This window comes from Dreissena polymorpha, chromosome 9 (assembly GCF_020536995.1).
Source record: "Dreissena polymorpha isolate Duluth1 chromosome 9, UMN_Dpol_1.0, whole genome shotgun sequence".
NCBI classification, from domain to species: domain Eukaryota; kingdom Metazoa; phylum Mollusca; class Bivalvia; order Myida; family Dreissenidae; genus Dreissena; species Dreissena polymorpha.
Genome location: NC_068363.1, coordinates 83,447,048 through 83,465,312, shown reverse-complemented (window position 1 = coordinate 83,465,312; position 18,265 = coordinate 83,447,048). Strand labels below are relative to the sequence as shown.

The 18,265-nt window shown below is 35.5% G+C and overlaps 1 protein-coding gene and 1 long non-coding RNA gene across 3 annotated transcripts in view; both read right to left on the bottom strand.

Moving 5' to 3' along the window:
* The window catches only part of LOC127843982 (anoctamin-10-like), an 84,377-nt gene that overhangs the window by 27,163 nt on the left and 38,949 nt on the right, over window positions 1-18,265 (bottom strand). For both annotated transcript variants that reach the window (XM_052373927.1, XM_052373928.1), the window contains one exon: window positions 16,681-16,818. In XM_052373927.1, the coding sequence (XP_052229887.1) occupies window positions 16,681-16,818 (138 nt within the window). The remainder of the gene's footprint in view (window positions 1-16,680; window positions 16,819-18,265) is intronic.
* LOC127844031 (uncharacterized) lies at window positions 978-2,133 on the bottom strand. The gene is made up of 2 exons (XR_008032526.1): window positions 1,567-2,133; window positions 978-1,515 (listed from the first exon to the last, which is right to left on the bottom strand). It is a non-coding gene; the product is annotated as an uncharacterized LOC127844031 (long non-coding RNA).

The following is an 18,265-nucleotide window of genomic DNA, read 5'->3' as shown; positions in this document are numbered from 1 at the left end:
TCAAATTTTAATTCAACGTTCGTGAGACTAAAAACTACAACAATCATCAAATTTCAATTCAAAGTTTGTGAGACAATATCATTAAATAATTCCCATTCACTGTCGAAGGATTCTAAATTATTTTTTGAAATTGATATTTTTCTCAAGTTATCGTATTCATACTTAATGTATTTCTTTGCTCCTATTATTCTTGTAATATGTTTATTCATTTTACACTTGTACAGGTATAGCTTAACAAACAAAATAACATTATTTATGGCTGTAGCAGACTTAATTGAATATCCAAGTAGTAGGATTGTCATGTTAATAAAAGGAAAAGATTGTTTTGGTAATATTTCATCAATAATTGCCTTAGATATGTGACACCCCCAGAATAAATGTTCTAAATTTTCCTCACTTTGTTTGCAAAATGAACATAATAGATCATCAGTAATTTTGATTTTACTCAAAAGACTATTTTTTCCAAGTATCCTGTGAATTAGCCTATATTGGAACCACTGAACCTTTACATCATTGGTTATTCAAAAGGGTAGTTCAAATAAGCAGTTCCATTTTTCATTTCATTAATTATGGTATTAAGTTTTGTACACCATTTTTGTTTAACAGTTGGTTGTTCATTATTTTTATTTAGAATGGTGTATAGTCCTTTTGCACCTAATTCTTGTTTCAGTACAAGTTGAAATAATGGTGGTAAAATGGGTTTGATAATTTGTAGGGTAGGATAAGATATACAACATTTTTTCAAAAAAGTATCTATTGCTCTTGTCACCCCTATATAATGAATGAAATTTATGTTCAAATTGTACATTTTATTAAGGTCATCACAAGAGATAAAGGTTCCATTTTTGAATATATCACCCATACATGCCATAATTTTTTAGGTCCATAAAAAATTGTCAGGACATTTGACCAAAAAGCAGGACACCTAAAACGATCTATCATTCCACCTTTACTATAGTCAGTATAGTACTAACAAAAACTCTTGATACTTTTATTCAAGACATAAAACATCTGATATGAAGCATGAAATCTAAAACATAACAATAACAGTTTTATTAAATAAGACAATAGCAAACAACGAAGATAATATTCATCTGTTTAAGAGTACAAAATCTACAACATTACGACAACAATACTCATTATATTAATTTCAATGGCAAACATTAACGCAGGGGAGGCTATCCAGTTGACTGAAAGTACGGGTTACAGTACACTATCTACCGAACAGTTACATCAGTTACACACGGAATGCGCGGCCGTACACATTTCCGTATTTTGTTTTCTTCCTATATACACAGATTAAACTGAATTGTGAATTGTCAGGCGCTGTATTGGGGTAGTGTCAAACTGTCATGAATAACAACACGTTGTTTTTATTACAATAACACAAGACAAGATGGGTAACTCTTTTACTGTTTGTTGCGATGTTTTTTTAAGCATGTGTCCATGCGCAGTTTGTTACTTGTCAATTGTCGCGGCTTAATTGGAGTAGGGTCAAACTGTCATGCATAGCACCTCAATGTTTTTAGCTTAATTGGAGTAGGGTCAAACTGTCATGCAGAGCACCTCGTTGTTTTTATTACAATTACACTAGACAGGATGGGTATCACTTATTGGACTGTTTGTTGCGATTTTGGTATATTGCACATTCGGAATATCCCGCTATATTGGAACTAAATATTGAATGTAAAAGACTCATTTATGACGTAGCGTTAATATTACAAAACAATTGTTTTGTAAACCGTTTCAAACAAATACAAAATAAACACATTTTCAACATTTATTTCATTATAATAAAACTATCGATAGCAATAAGCGACCACTATCTTGAAGACCACCATGGTGTGAATGCCTGATGAAATCAATAATTAGCCGATAAATCGCTGATAAGGTGTCATAAACAACACTGGTACACACGATAAGTAGAATCGGATTGTTAATTGGGGGCAATAAAGGGATTAGCGGTGTTAAGTGTTAGGGAAACAGAGCTTGAATAGCGAATTTTATTGGGAACCTATACACCTTACATCGTTTTTTACGAATGTCGGGACAAATCGTCTCATGGCGGGACGGCGGGACAAAGGGCCCAAAAGCGGGACTGTCCCGCCGAGATCGGGACGTATGGCATGTATGAATTATCACCTGTACAATGAATTCCAGCTAGGAACCATGACTTAAAGAAAAAACTTTTATTTCCTATCAAAATATTTGGATTGTAAAAAAGTGGATAATACAAAATTTCGTCTGTGTTTACTTCTAATTTACCACAATAAAGTGAGAAGCTGTTTATAACATCTACCCCAAAAGGGTTAGAAATTCTGTTAGCTATATTTAAAGCATAATGATAACTGCAATTTAAGAGTTTATATGTATCAAAATAAAGTTTTGTGATTTCTATCCAATTTCCCCTAAAGGATAGAATTTTTTGTAACCATGTTAGTTTCAATGCTGGAATAAATGCATCCAGATTGATCATTTTTAAACCTCCTTCACTATAATCTTTTGCTATTGTTGGGAATTTTATTTTACTATGCCCATACCAAATAAAACTCAGAATAGAAGACTTTATAGAGTTAAGAATGGTATCTGGTGGGTTAGGCAATGATATGAACAAGTGATTGAATAAGAACACAATAAGTGTTTTCACAATTACAATCTGTTAAATTGGTGTTAAAAATCTTCTTTTCCAGTTTTTCAGAATATTTTCCATTTTGACAATTTTTTCATCATAGTTTAATTTAATCATTTTTGAAAGGTCAACATGGAAATGTATTCCCAGCATTTTAAAGCTGTGTTGAATCCAATTTAGTTTCCATTTAGTTTTTATGGTATGACAACTATATTTGTGCTTGCCAATCCATACAACGTTTGTTTTATCAAAGTTTACATTTAGACCTGATATAAATGCAAAATCCTGAATAACAGTGAGAGTTTCATTTAAGGATTGTTCAGTACCGTCTAATAAAATTGTAGTATCGTCTGCAAACTGGGACAATTTGTGTTCAGTTCCATTAATGGTTAAACCTTTTATATTCTTGTTATCTCTCAATGCAAGCGACAAAATTTCAGTGCAGAGGATGAAAATATAACATGAGAGGGGGTATCCCTGTCTGCAGCCTCTTTCAATAGGAAAAAAATCGGATAAGTAACCACATTGAGAAACAGCTGATTTAGAATCTTTATATAAAATCTGAAACCAACGTTTTATGTCTGGACCGAAATTAAAAAAGGAGAGTGTATTTGCACAAAGGACCATGAAAATGAATCCAAGGCCTTTTTAGAAGGTCAATTAGGAGAATCAATCCAGGGATCTCATTTTCCTCAGTATAATGCATAATATCGTAAATTAACCTGGTATTTTCCCCAATGTATCTCCCTTTAATGAAACCAGTCTGGTCGTTGTGAATTAACGAATAATTTCAGTCTGTTAGCTATTACCCTAGAGGCAATTTTATAAATAATATTTAAAAGAGTAATTGGGCGCCAATTTTGTATAAAAAGTTTAGATTTATCACCCTTTAGAATACAGGTGATGATAATAAGATGCTATAGTACTTAGGATACATGTTTGATCTGTAATTTCACTACCATCTTCATTTTTCAATTTATATATTGTTTTGGATATTGCATTATTTTTTTCTAGACTGCAGAAATATTAAGATGACTTTTCACCCTGCAAGGTCCACTGAAATTTGGATCTTATCATGCTCCCCTTTAAATTTGCGCTCTTAATATTATTTATTTCAGATTCTAAATTTTCTAATTGCTCTTTAGTCTCATCTGAAAAGTTTTCTTCTAACTCTTTAATTCGTGTTAATAGTTTACTTTCTGTAAGTTTTGATTGCTTTTTTACGTAAGACCCATATGAAGTAGATTTGCCCCTTAATTCCATGAGCAGAGTTTCTAAAAAAAAGTTGATCACTTATTGTAAACTGTAATTCACTGTCAGGAATTTCCTTTATATTTTGATTATTGTAAATAGGTAAAGCATATTGAATTTTAATTTCATCAATTTTTTTGTTGATTTCCTGTACATACACAATGTCTGACAGCAGAGAGTTATTATGTTTCCAAAGACCAGGTTTATGACAAAAATTGCTTAAAGTTAAATTTAAAGTAATTATTGTGTGGTCAGATTGGAGACTTGGCACAACGTCCGTTGATTTCAGGTGCTGCAAGAAATGTGAATAGGTTTAAAATAGATCCAGCCTAGCCTGTTGAATTGGGTTTGTTCTACGCCACGTAAATCTTTTTTTTTTATTGATTTTGTTGTCGAAAGGGATCTACGAGATTAAAGCATCTAATTGATTCTAAAACTATATTTTGAGCTTTAGGGTTATTAATCTTTTCATAATTAAAGTAATCTAATTCAGGATCTATAACTAAATTAAAATCACCACATATTATAAAAGCTTTATTTTCAAGTCTATCAATAACTTCAAAAATATCAGTAAACAAGAGTGCCAAACTGTCACAAGATACGCCCGTTTGAAGGTTTTGGACAACTTGATAACTTTACCATGACCCATATTTGAACTTGACCTACATATCATCTAGACACAACTTCTGACCAAATTTGGTGAAGATCAGATGAAAACTACTCCAATTAGAGAGCTGACACAATGCTAAATGCTTGAAATGCACAAAGTGACCTCGTGATCTAGTTTTTGACCCGGCATGACCCATATTTGAACTTGACCTAGATATTGTCTAGACACATCTTCTGACCAAATTTGGTGAAGATCGGATGAAAACTACTTCTATTACAGAGCGAACACCATGCTAAATGCTTGAAATGCACTAAGTGACCCAGTGACCTAGTTTTTGACCCGGCATGACCCATATTCGAACTTGACCTAGATATTGTCCAGATACAACTTCTGACCAAGTTTGGTGAAGATCGGATAAAAACTACTTCAATTAGAAAGCGGACACCATGCTTAATGCTTGAAATGCATTAAGTGACCCTGTGACCTAGTTTTTGACCCGGCATAACCCATATTTGAACTTGACCTATATATTTTCTAGATAAAACTTCTGACCAAGTTTGGTGAAGATTGGATGAAAAACTATTTGAATTAGAGAGCGGACACTGATGTGGACGCCGCCCGCCGCCAAGGTGAAACTATAATACGTCCCGCTTTTTTAAAACGGGCGTATAAAAAGGAAGGCGAGTCCGTATTTGGTCCATATAAAGTAAGCATTGTAAAGCGATATCCATTTATAGAAATGTCAAGTGCAATAAAATTACCATTAGGATCAGCAACAGAGGTGTGTATTTTATAGTCTGTGTTATTTGATATAAAAATAGGTGTTCCCCTAGAGTTAGATGAGCCATAGCTTAAAAAGCAATCAGATCCCCATTCTGAATAAATAGTACTGTACATATCAGGGGTGAAATGGGTATCCTGCAGACAATATATATTTGCGTTCAATTCTTTTAAGTAAGTAAAACAATTCAGCCTCTTAAATTTCCCATTTAATCCTCTGCAGTTTAAGGAAACAATATTCAGATCCATAGTCATTTGGTAAGAGAATGTTTACTGAACACTAATAATCCCATGCCTTTAAATTATGATATAAAATAAGCAACGTGGTTCTACTAGAAAAATTTCTACACATACATAAAAAGAGTACACAATACATTCTAACTTCAGTCAGACAAACAAAACAAGAAGGCCATGATGGCCCTGAATCGCTCACCTGACTAACCTTGCCACATCAACTTAAATTCTATCAGCCCATACTCAATCCCAAGCCAGATTTCATTAATAAATACATTCTGACAAAATTTCATTAAGACGCGATGAAAACTGTAACCTCTTTCATCTACACAAGGTTTTACTAGTATTGGCCCGGTGACCTAATTTTTGACCCCAGATGACCCATATACGAACAGGGCTCCCCCTGGCCCAAAAATTTCTATAGCCAACATTTTAGCCAAATGTAATTTTTTGTAGCCAAATTTTAGAAACTGTAGCCAAAGTTTTAGCAAAGCATTAGGAACCACCTGTTGTAAGTCCAGGCTAAGGGGTGTAAAAGAAGAAACTACAAAAACAAAGCTTTAATATGTTTATTACTATAATCATCATGTGTGCATAACAAAAATAAACAGTTTACAACAAACCATTTATAGAAGTACATATATCATAACTCAAGTACATGTTCATAAAATAAGCATATGATAAATTTACATTACATGAGCACATGATATCCTGAACATACATTTTAGCAGAAGGCCATAATCCGCCTCAACTTCAATCCTGCCCAAATCTTAAAGGAACGTTTGAAATCAAACTTTTCCATTGGTGGGCTGTCTATGGACAAAATCAACGAGTTCTCCAAGTTTTCAATTTTAATAGAGTTTCTGAGAGATGTTGAATGTCAATTCCCTTTCTACCAAGCAAATTAACTACATTTTCATATATGCTCTCTGCATTTGCTCTTTGAAGTTCAGCCACACCTAAAAAGTAGGTATGTGGTGAACCATTCCAAACTCATCAGTTTCCAAAAGTCTAACATAGGTCTTTAAATTTTGCTTCACTGAAATGTCTGTACTCTCATCGATCATGATACTGTACTTGCATGATGTCTTGTATCTTCTGGAGAAGATCACTCCTCAGAACGTCTGCCATACAGTTTTGAAATTTCTACACACTGGAGCTGTGTTCATATGACGTGTGGCTGTCAATTCGAAGGTCATTGAGCTGGGTTGCACCCTGAAAATATATTAATACAAATTTGCATCCTGAAAATATAATTTATGATTTCAAGTATATTTTGCTCAATATTTGTAGCAAACTTAAACAAAATCAAATTTTATCAATCAATTTAAAACAAATCAAATTTGTTTTAAAGATGTTTTATTTATTTTTTTACCTGCAAGACACACAATCTGTTCAGGTCTGGAACCAGCGATGATGCGAGAGTATGTTGTGCAGCAAAGTACACATTAGTCATAGCTGACACTACAGCCGCTTCACTTTTGGATATTGCTGCAGCCTGCGCATTTGTCATTGATGTTTTCAGACTTCAAGCTTGTGAGGCCTCTTTAGTATCTGAAATAAACAAAATTAAATATGCTAAATTTCAAAACAAAAAGCTCATTTTGAAAAGTGTCAATATATATTTATTATAAACATAACAAAATATTATTGTTATTTTTAATATATTATTAATAATATAAAAATTGTTCATGTATATTCATTTTAATATTGATTGTCATTCTTTTTTATTACCTTTTGATTTTTCGTGTTTTGAAATGTTGCCTTTTTTCAACATACTACACCCAAAGTGAATGAATTTGATTTTTGAAACTGTTTGCATATTTTGCAATACATCGTTTTTGATTTTGCATTATAGTCTAACCACTTGAATTCCGAAAGCCAAACATCTTTGAATGATCTATTATCAGATTTGATTTTTTTTTTAGACCGTGTCATTAGATTCGTCAGAGTCCAAAGGACGCTTATTGCCTATGGTTGCCATAATGGCAGTCGCAATTTCCGACACCTTCGCCGAAAATGTCAAGGGTTTTATACCCGTTCATCTATCGTCATTCACAATTGTAACACATTTAGCCTTTAATCATTACAAACATTACGAACTTCTCGAAATTAAAATCAATTATCAACTTCTTTACTTAAGTTCATTGTGTGACTAAGTTGATAATTCGCTAACGGCTTTTACTCAAATTGATTGAAATTGGCAGCAATCTTTAATCTTTAATCAGATGTAATTGTTTATTTAAGCCGATAAGATGTATGATTACACCATTGTTTTGTTTTCACACCAGTCATTTTCCTTTGTCTCGATGACCGGTTCTGACCGGTGTTAATGCCAACTGCGTATCAATTTTTCGGGTCAATAACACGGTGATGTATTGAAGCACAGTCTACAGCTGAAAGAGTTTATTACCTGGGACGGCATTTGTCAGGAAAAAAATCGTTCGCCAAACGTTTTCGCCAAACGATTATTTTATTCGCTGAATTTGCTAAATTTTCGCCATTGGCAAATCTGGCGAACGGCAGCGGAAGCCCTGAAACGATTCAAAATCAGTTATTATCAGGATAAACATTCTGACCATACTTCATTAAGATCAGATGAAAACTATGACCTCTATTGTCTACACAAGGTTTTTCATGATTTGACCTAGTGACCTAGTTTTTGACCCCAGATGACCCAAATACAATCCCAACCCAGATTTTATCAAGATAAACATTCTGACCAAATTTCATAAAGATTGGATGAAAACTGTGACCTCTATAGTCTACACAAGATTTTTCTATCATTTGACCTAGTGACCTAGTTTTTGACCCCAGATGACCCAAATACAATCCCAACCCAGATTTCATCAAGATAAACATTCTGACCAAATTTCATAAAGATTGGATGAATACTGTGACCTTTAATGTCTACACACGCACGCATGCACAACGGACGCCGGACATCACACGGTCACATAAGCTCACCATGTCACTTCGTGACAGGTGAGCTAAAAACATACAAACAAACATAAAAGCATACCAACAAAGTAATAAAATTACAAAGAAAATATGTTGTAACAGGGAAATACAATTACAAACAAAATGTTTTGAGACAGGAAAATACAATTATAAAACAAAATGTTTTGAAAAAGAGAACATATATTTATAGTAAACCCTTCAGTTATAATTGTATTAACAGAGTACCATTGAAATTATGATTTAACTTTGATTCTATGGTGAATAATGATTAACGTGCAACTGGAAAAAAGAGAACATCGACTCTTAAAAGACCAACAAAAAAAACAACAAACAAAGTGATTTGAATAAAGCAAGTTGCGGTTATTTATGGGCATAATAGAGCAATGAATAATGCAAAGTGTAATGTACACAACCTTCTATTTTTAACTACCAGTTTACCTATATGTCAGCAGAAACAAACTCTTACTCGAGCTCATTCATCGCTACGAGGTCTGAATGTAAGTTACCTGAGCTATGCAATCCACAGCTAGGTCTGCATAAAAGTTACCTGTGCTATGCAATTCACAGCTAGGTCTGCATGAAAGTTACCTGTGCTATGCAATCCACAGCTAAGTCTGCATGAAAGTTACGTGTTCTATGCAATCCACAGCTAGGTCTGCATGAAAGTTACCAGTGCAATGCAATCCACAGCTAGGTCTGCATAAAAGTTACCAGTGCTATGCAATCCACAGCTAGGTCTGCATTGAAGTTACCTGAGCTATGCAATCCACAGCTAGTTCTGCATGGAAGTTACCAGTGCTATGCAATTCATGACTAAGTATGCATGAAAGTTACCAGTGCTATGCAATCTACAGCTAGGTCTGCATAAAAGTTACCAGTGCTATGCAATCTACAGCTAGGTCTGCATGAAAGTTACCTGTGCTATGCAATCCACAGCTATGTCTGCATGAAAGTTACCAGTGCTATGCAATCTACAGCTAGGTTGGCACAAAAATTACCTGTGCTATGCAATCCACAGCTAGGTCTGCATGAAAATTACCTGTGCAATGTCTGCATGAAAGTTACCAGTGCTATGCAATTCAAGGCTATGTCTGCATGAAAGTTACCATTGCTATGCAATCCACAGCTAGGTCTGCATGAGTTACCTGTGCTATGCAATCTACAGCTAGGTCTGCATGAAAATTACAAGTGCTATGCAATCCACAGCTAAGTCTGCATGAAAGTTACGTGTTCTATGCAATCCACAGCTAGGTCTGCATGAAAGTAACGTGTTCTATGCAATCCACAGCTAGGTCTGCATGAAAGTTACCAGTGCTATGCAATCCACAGCTAGGTCTGCATGAAAGTTTCCTGTGCAATGCAATCTACAGCTAGGTCTTCATGAAAGTTACCATTGCTATGCAATCTACAGCTAGGTCTGCATGAAATTTACCAGTGCTATGCAATCTACAGCTAGGTCTGCATGAAATTTACCAGTGCTATGCAATCCACAGCTAGGTCTGCATGAAAGTTACCTGTGCTATGCAAGTCATGGCTAGGTCTGCATGAAAGTTAACTGTGCTATGCAATCCACAGCTAGGTTTGCACGAAATATACCTGCGCTATGCAATCCACAGCTTTACGTACAAAAATAACTTCAAAACAGTACTTACATCACAAACTCATAAAGTTATTGAAAGGACACCTTTTTTAATTAACACTTACAGTTACCTTGACACAACTAACAATGATATTGACACAACTAACTATGACCTTGGAACAACTAACAGTGACCTTGATGCAACTAACAGTGACCTTGATGCAGCTAACAATGACCTTGATGCAACTAACAATGACCTTGATGCAACTTGCAGTGACATTGACACAACTAACTGTGGTCTTGACATAAATAACAGTGACCTTTAGACAACTCGCACAAAATGTAATTCCAAGGTACCACTGTATAAAATGTACCAACACACAAAATTTCTGCCAAATAATGTAGAATTCAGGCATGGCGAAATTAGAAAAAATCTGCCGGTCATCCGGACAGGCATTTCAGAAAATGTGCCGGTCCGGAGAAAATTTAGCCGGACCGTAAAGCAACAACAACTTAACTAGAAAATTCAAAAATGGCAGCGATCACATCTTGATCTCTTTACTCAACCGGCCGTTAAATTGATTTTAATCGCTTAGAGGTTACACTGGCAGCTAATTAGTGTTAATCGGTTGTGTAATGTCAATCATGTTGTGAAAAATTCGCGTGTCAGTTTTTATTACATGTATTCCCTATTAGAACGGTTCGGTGCGATAATTTCAATAACGTATGTGCAAGCCGAATAATTATCAAATTAAAGTTATTCGAAACGATTTAAACATTCTTACTTTAATATGATTGCAGTTTGGAGCGGCTGTTAAAATATACTGCGCACAGTACAAAACACGTTACCTGACATTTAATGATTAAGGCATTTCATTTTTCAGAACGTTTACTAGTAATTAATTAAATAAAAAAGACGATTTATTTACATGCTAACGGAGTGTAATTGTTAACAGAGATTCATTTTCATTTTTGACCAGTATCAGAAAGTTCCCGGGAAGCACGTTTTTTTACATGGCACTGCATATGATGCAATAAAAACATTTCTTTGTACATGTATCGTATTGCATTCAATCTAAATTTAAATTCGCTCGTCCAATGAAAGCTCTGCCCCATAATGCACTGTACTCTTTACACTTATGAAAAATGGCGTATGCATATGGTTGTGTTGATCACGATACCATATTTTATTGTCCTTATCCTACTCGAAAAATATGTAAAAGCTATCAAGATCTTTTTTGTTAGAACGCAGTTGGCGATTTTGCAAACGAGTTTAAAGTAGGTGTTGTGTAACAAGTTGGATTTGCTAATTGTACGTAACAAACCTACAGCAAACATCAAAACAACGAGCGATTTCATGTTCACGATGTAGTAAGCGATTTGCTCTTCAAATTTTCAACTTGAAAAGAAAAAGATTTGTTTGCAATCATTTCACATTTTGCCGGTCACCAGGACCGACATTCTTGTTAAACCTGCCGGACCAAATTGAAATCTGCCGGTCAGGACCGGCGGACCGGCAATTTCGCCAAGCCTGAGAATTATTTGAATTTGTGACGACACATTTTCCCAAAGTTCTCCAATAATGACCAGTTTTATTCTTTTGCAAAGTCATGAATTTGTGTTATCAATAAGACACAAAAATACAACTTAACAAGAGGGCCATGATGGCCCTGTATCGCTCCACTGTTTTTTCTTTGCGAAAAAAACGTGTAATGCGCATGGGTTGAAATGTACTCAAGCATGTGACTTTCTCTTTCTATCCCTCGTCCCACTGGGCGCTTAAAGTTGGAAGGGTGAGCATTTTTATATATGGAAAAAGTTACTACCGTGTTAACTAAACAGACAAAAAAGCCCGGGCAATTGTTGCACAGGTTCTTTGCTTATAACGTAGGTACATTTATCTCTCCAAAAGATATTGTCGTTCTTTCTATTTCACATATTTTTAGATGCTGAAGATCAAATCTACGCATTTGATTTGATTCACAAGACCCATAGGAATCAAAATGCTTTAACCCTTTACCAAACTACACATTTTGGACTTTCCCAATTTGAAAGAGGTTGCAGACGTCAATTGAATTAAAATGGAATATGAAGGAAATGATCAGGTAGGGTAGAAATAATTGTGATAAAAGGAGACATTGCTCATCAACCCACACATCCCTAAGACCAACAGGCCTGAGAATATTATGATAATCTAAAGATTATTTCTTTATATTTATAAATGTATTTAATTAAGTAACACATTTGACTTCTAAGATCAATTCATAACTTATATTAAGAAAATTATAAAATGGTCAGAAATATATATGGATTGTTGAGCAATTGACAATCATTTCAACAATTCATGATCAGTCACGATTCACAAATGGAACAATGAATCATTAGTTATTAAAAAGCAGCATATACGATAGTTAAGAACATTGCACTCCATTAATTTCAACACCTTCTCTTGGATACAAAGTTTGAGTTTACCGTGCAGTATCATATATTTACTTTCCTTGAAATAATTATGTTCATGGAAGTTGTGTTTTTAAAATCAATAATATATTATTAAACTGGTTTTAACACTACAAAAAAGACATGAAATTAACATGTCATCCAAAATATTTTCATCCGGATATATGGTCACTTTCGACATATTTAAATAAAACCCGACTTTTTTCAGTTTATAAGAAAAACATTCATAACACATGTTCTTACTTCAATGCCTTTGTAAGCAGTCACCATATCACTACATACCAAATTTAGTAGCCCTAGGCTCTATAATTAAGAACAAGAAGATTTTTAAAGTTTGCACAAAATAGGCCTTATTTAAGCATATGATCATTTTTGTGACCCCTGGGGCAAGGTCAAATTTGTTCCTAGGGGCATAATTTGAACAAACTAAGTAGAGAACTATTAGATGTCACTACCTACCGAATTTGGTAGAAATAGGCCCAATGGTTATGGACAAGATTTTTATAGTTTGCACGAAATGGGCCCAATATAAGCATATGTTCAATTTTGTGACCCCTGGGGAACGGTCAAATTTGATCCCAGGGGCTTAATTTGAACAAACTTGGTAGAGGACTATAAGATGTCATTACATAACAAATTTGGTAGCCCTATGCCATACAGTTATGGACAAGAAGATTTTTAAAGTTTGCACAAAATAGGCCTTATATAAGCAAATTTTCGATTTTTTGACCCCCCAGGGCAGGGTCAAATTTGACCCCAGGGGCATAATTTGAACAAACTTGGTAGAGGACTATTAAATGTCACTACATACCAAATTTGGTAGCCCTAGGCCCAATGGTTATGGAAGAGAAGATTTTTAAAGTTTTCACAAAATAGGCCTTATATAAGCAATTTTTCAATTTTTTGACCCCCCGGGGCAGGGTCAAATTTGACCCCAGGGGCATAATTTGAACAAACTTGGTAGAGGACTATAAGATGTCACTACATACCAAATTTGGTAGCCCTTGGCCCAATGGTTAGGGACAAGAAGATTTTTAAAGTTTACACAAAATAGGCCTTATATAAGCAAATGTTCAATGTTTTTGACCCCCCGGGGCAGGGTCAAATTAGACCCCAGAGGCATAATTTGAACAAACTTGATAGAGGACTATAAGATGTCACTACATACAAAATTTGGTAGCCCTAGGCCCAATGGTTAGGGACAAGAAGATTTTTAAAGTTTGCACAAAATAGGCCTTATATAAGCAAATTTTCATTTTTTTAACCCCCTGGGGCAGGGTCAAATTTGACCCCAGGGGCATAATTTGAACAAACTTGGTAGAGGACTATAAGATGTCACTACATAGCAAATTTGGTAGCCCTAGGCCCAATGGTTATGGACAAGAAGATTTTTAAAGTTTGCACAAAATAGGCCTTATATAAGCAAATTTTCATTTTTTTAACCCCCCGGGGCAGGGTCAAATTTGACACCAGGGGCATAATTTGAACAAACTTGGTAGAGGACTATAAGATGTCACTACATGGCAAATTTGGTAGCCCTAGGCCCAATGGTTATGGACAAGAAGATTTTTAAAGTTTGCACAAAATAGGCCTTATAAATGCAAATTTTCAATTTTTTAAACCCCGGGGCAGGGTCAAATTTGAGCCCAGGGGCATAATTTGAACAAACTTGGTAGAGGACAATAAGATGTCACTACATACCAAATTTGGTAGCCCTATGCCATACAGTTATGGACAAGAAGATTTTTAAAGTTTGCACAAATAGGCCTTATATAAGCAAATTTTCAATGTTTTGACCCCCCGGGGCAGGGTCAAATTTAACCCCAGGGGCATAATTTGAACAAACTTGGTAGAGGACTATAAGATGTCACTACATAGCAAATTTGGTAGCCCTAGGCCCAACGGTTATGGACAAGAAGATTTTTAAAGTTTGAACAAAATAGGCCTTATATAAGCAAATTTTCAATTTTTTAACCCCCCGGGGCAGGGTCAAATTTGACACCAGGGGCATAATTTGAACAAACTTGGTAGAGGACTATAAGATGTCACTACATGGCAAATTTGGTAGCCCTAGGCCCAATGGTTATGAACAAGAAGATTTTTAAAGTTTGCACAAAATAGGCCTTATATAAGCAAATTTTCAATTTTTTAACCCCCCGGGGCAGGGTCAAATTTGAGCCCAGGGGCATAATTTGAACAAACTTGGTAGAGGACAATAAGATGTCACTACATACCAAATTTGGTAGCCCTATGCCATACGGTTATGGACAAGAAGATTTTTAAAGTTTGCACAAATAGGCCTTATATAAGCAAATTTTCAATGTTTTGACCCCCCGGGGCAGGGTAAAATTTAACCCCAGGGGCATAATTTGAACAAACTTGGTAGAGGACTATAAGATGTCACTACATAGCAAATTTGGTAGCCCTAGGCCCAATGGTTACGGACAAGAAGATTTTTAAAGTTTGCACAAAATAGGCCTTATATAAGCAAATTTTCAATTCTTTGACCCCCCGGGGCAGGGTCAAATTTGACCCCAGGGGCATAATTTGAACAAACATGGTAGAGGACTATAAGATGTCAATACATACCAAATTTGGTAGCCCTAGGCCTAATGGTTATGGACAAGAATTTTTTTAAGTTTGCACAAAATAGGCCTTATATAAGCAAATTTTCAATTTTTTGACCCACCGGGGCAGGGTCAAATTTGACCCCAAGGACATAATTTGAACAAATTTGAAAGAGGTTCACCACAGGAACATTCCTGAGAAATTCCATCAGATTTGGACGAGTAGTTTAGGAGAAGAAGATGTTTAAAGAAAAAGTTAACGCACGCACGCACGGACGCACACACGACGGACACAGGACCATGACATAAGCCCCGCTGGCCTTTGGCCAGTGGAGCTAAAAAGTAAAGGTATTGAATTTCATCTCACATAATGAGTTATTTTTGTTGCTGATTTTAAATAAATAATTGTAAGTGCTTTCCTTAGGCTTGAAAAACAGTAACACTCATTCACAAAGGACTGAATAAAGACTGATTTACAACTTATCAGGTTTTTAGTTAAAACTAATAAGAATAACAAATAAATAATGACTACTACATTTTCAGATCTTATAATTTAACAAGATGTGTTTGTTAAACACAATGTCCCCCTATATGATGTTTGACCTTGAAGGATGACCTTGACCTTGTGAAGGATGACCTTGACCTTGACCTTTCACCACTCAAAATGTGCAGCTCCATGAGATACACATGCATGCCAAATATCAAGTTGCTATCTTCAATTTTGCAAAAGTATTCATAAAATAAGCGATTTGGGCCACATATATTTTACCTCTGACCTTGAAGGATGACCTTGACCTTTCACCACTCAAAATGTGCAGCTCCATGAGATGCACATGCATGCCAAATATCAAGCTGCTATCTTCAATATTGCAAAAGTATTTATAAAATAAGCGATTTGGGCCACATATATTTGACCTATGACCTTGAAGGATGACCTTGACCTTTCACCACTCAAAATGTGCAGCTCCATGAGATACACAGGCATGCCAAATATCAAGTTCCTATCTTCAATATTGCAAAAGTATTCATAAAATGAGCGATTTTGGCCACATATATATGACCTCTGATCTTGAAGGATGACCTTGACCTTGACCTTTCACCACTCAAAATGTGCAGCTTCATGAGATACACATGCATGCCAAATATGAAGTTGCTATCTTCAATATAGCAAAAGTTATTGCAAAATGTTAAAGTTGGCGCAAACAGACCAACAGACAGACCAACAGACAGGGCAAAAACAATATGTCCCCCACTACTATAGTGGGGGACATAAAAAGAATCATTTATTCCCGCTTATTTTGAGCTCCCCAGGAAACAAAATTTTAAATATCACCAAAAATAAAAACACGTCAATAAAACCAGTTATGACGCCTTTAAATTCATAATTTAAATTTTCACTAGAAACTGCTTTTCCATTTTCGATTACAGGACCTTGAACTTGACCAAACTGACCTCAAATGTTATTCCAAGCAAAATTTGTCAATTAATGATATTTTCCAGACAAGCCTTGAATGCTGTATCCTTTTCTTATAAGTATGATTTTTTTTATTGGTGGAAAACAGGGCAAATAATTAATATAAAAGTTTTCCCCAAAGGTTTGTGCTGTGCCTACCTATGTTACGTCCGGGGTAGAGCTTTATAAACTCGTATCCTGGCACATGCTCGTCCTCATCTGTGGCACGAATGTTCTCCAACTCACGGAAAATGATCTTCTGCTTCTCAGCCATTGATAGGATGCCATCAGGATTGTCTGCAAACACAATATACCATAGATAGGATGCCATCAGGATTGTCTTCAAACACAATATACCATGGATAGAATGCCATCAGGATTGTCTGCAAACACAATATACCATGGATAGGATGCCGTCAGGATTGTATGCAAACACAATATACCATGGATAGGATGCCATCAGTTTTGTCTGCAAACACAATATACCATGGATAGAATACCATCAGGATTGTCTGCAAACACAATATACCATGGATAGCATACCATCAGGATTGTCTGCAAACACAATATACCATGGATATGATGCCATCAGGATTGTCTGCAAACACAATATACCATGGATAGGATGCCATCAGGAGTGTCTGCAAACACAATATACCATGGATAGAATACCATCAGGATTGTCTGCAAACACAATATACCATGGATAGAATGCCATCAGAATTGTCTGAAAACACAATATACCATAGATAGGATGCCATCAGGATTGTCTGCAAACACAAAATACCATGGATAGGATGTCATCAGGATTGTCTGCAAACAAAATATACCATGGAGAGAATGCCATCAGTATTGCCTGCAAACACAATATACCATGGATATAATGCCATCAGGATTGTCTGCAAAAACAATAAACCATGGATAGGATACCATCAGGATTGTCTGCAAACACAATATACCATGGATAGAATGTCATCAGGATTGTCTTCAAACACAATATACCATGCATAGAATGCATTGTCTGATATCACAATATACTATGGATATAATGCCATCAGGATTGTCTTCAAACACAATACACCATGGATAGAATGCCATCAGGATTGTCTGCAAACACAATATACCATGGATAGAATGCATTGTCTGATATCACAATATACCATGGATAGAATGCCATCAGGATTGTCTTCAAACACAATATACCATAGATAGAATGCCATCAGGATTGTCTGCAAACACAATATACCATGGATAGAATACCATCAGGATTGTCTGCAAACACAATATACCATGGATAGAATACCATCAGGATTGTCTGCAAACACAATATACCAAGCATAGAATGTCATCAGGATTGTCTGCAAACACAATATACCATGGATAGAATACCATCAGGATTGTCTGCAAACACAGAATACCATGGATAGAAAGCCATCAGGATTGTCTGCAAACACAGTATACCATGGATAGAATACCATCAGGATTGTCTGCAAACACAGTATACCATTGATAGAATGCCATCAGGATTATCTGCAAACACAATATACCATGGATAGAATGCGATCAGGATTGTCTGCAAACACAATATACCATGGATAGAATGCCATCAGGATTGTCTGCAAACACAATATACAATGGATAGAATACCATCAGGATTGTCTGCAAACACAATATACCATGGATAGAATGCCATCAGGATTGTCTGCAAACACAATATACCATGGATAGGATGCCATCAGGATTT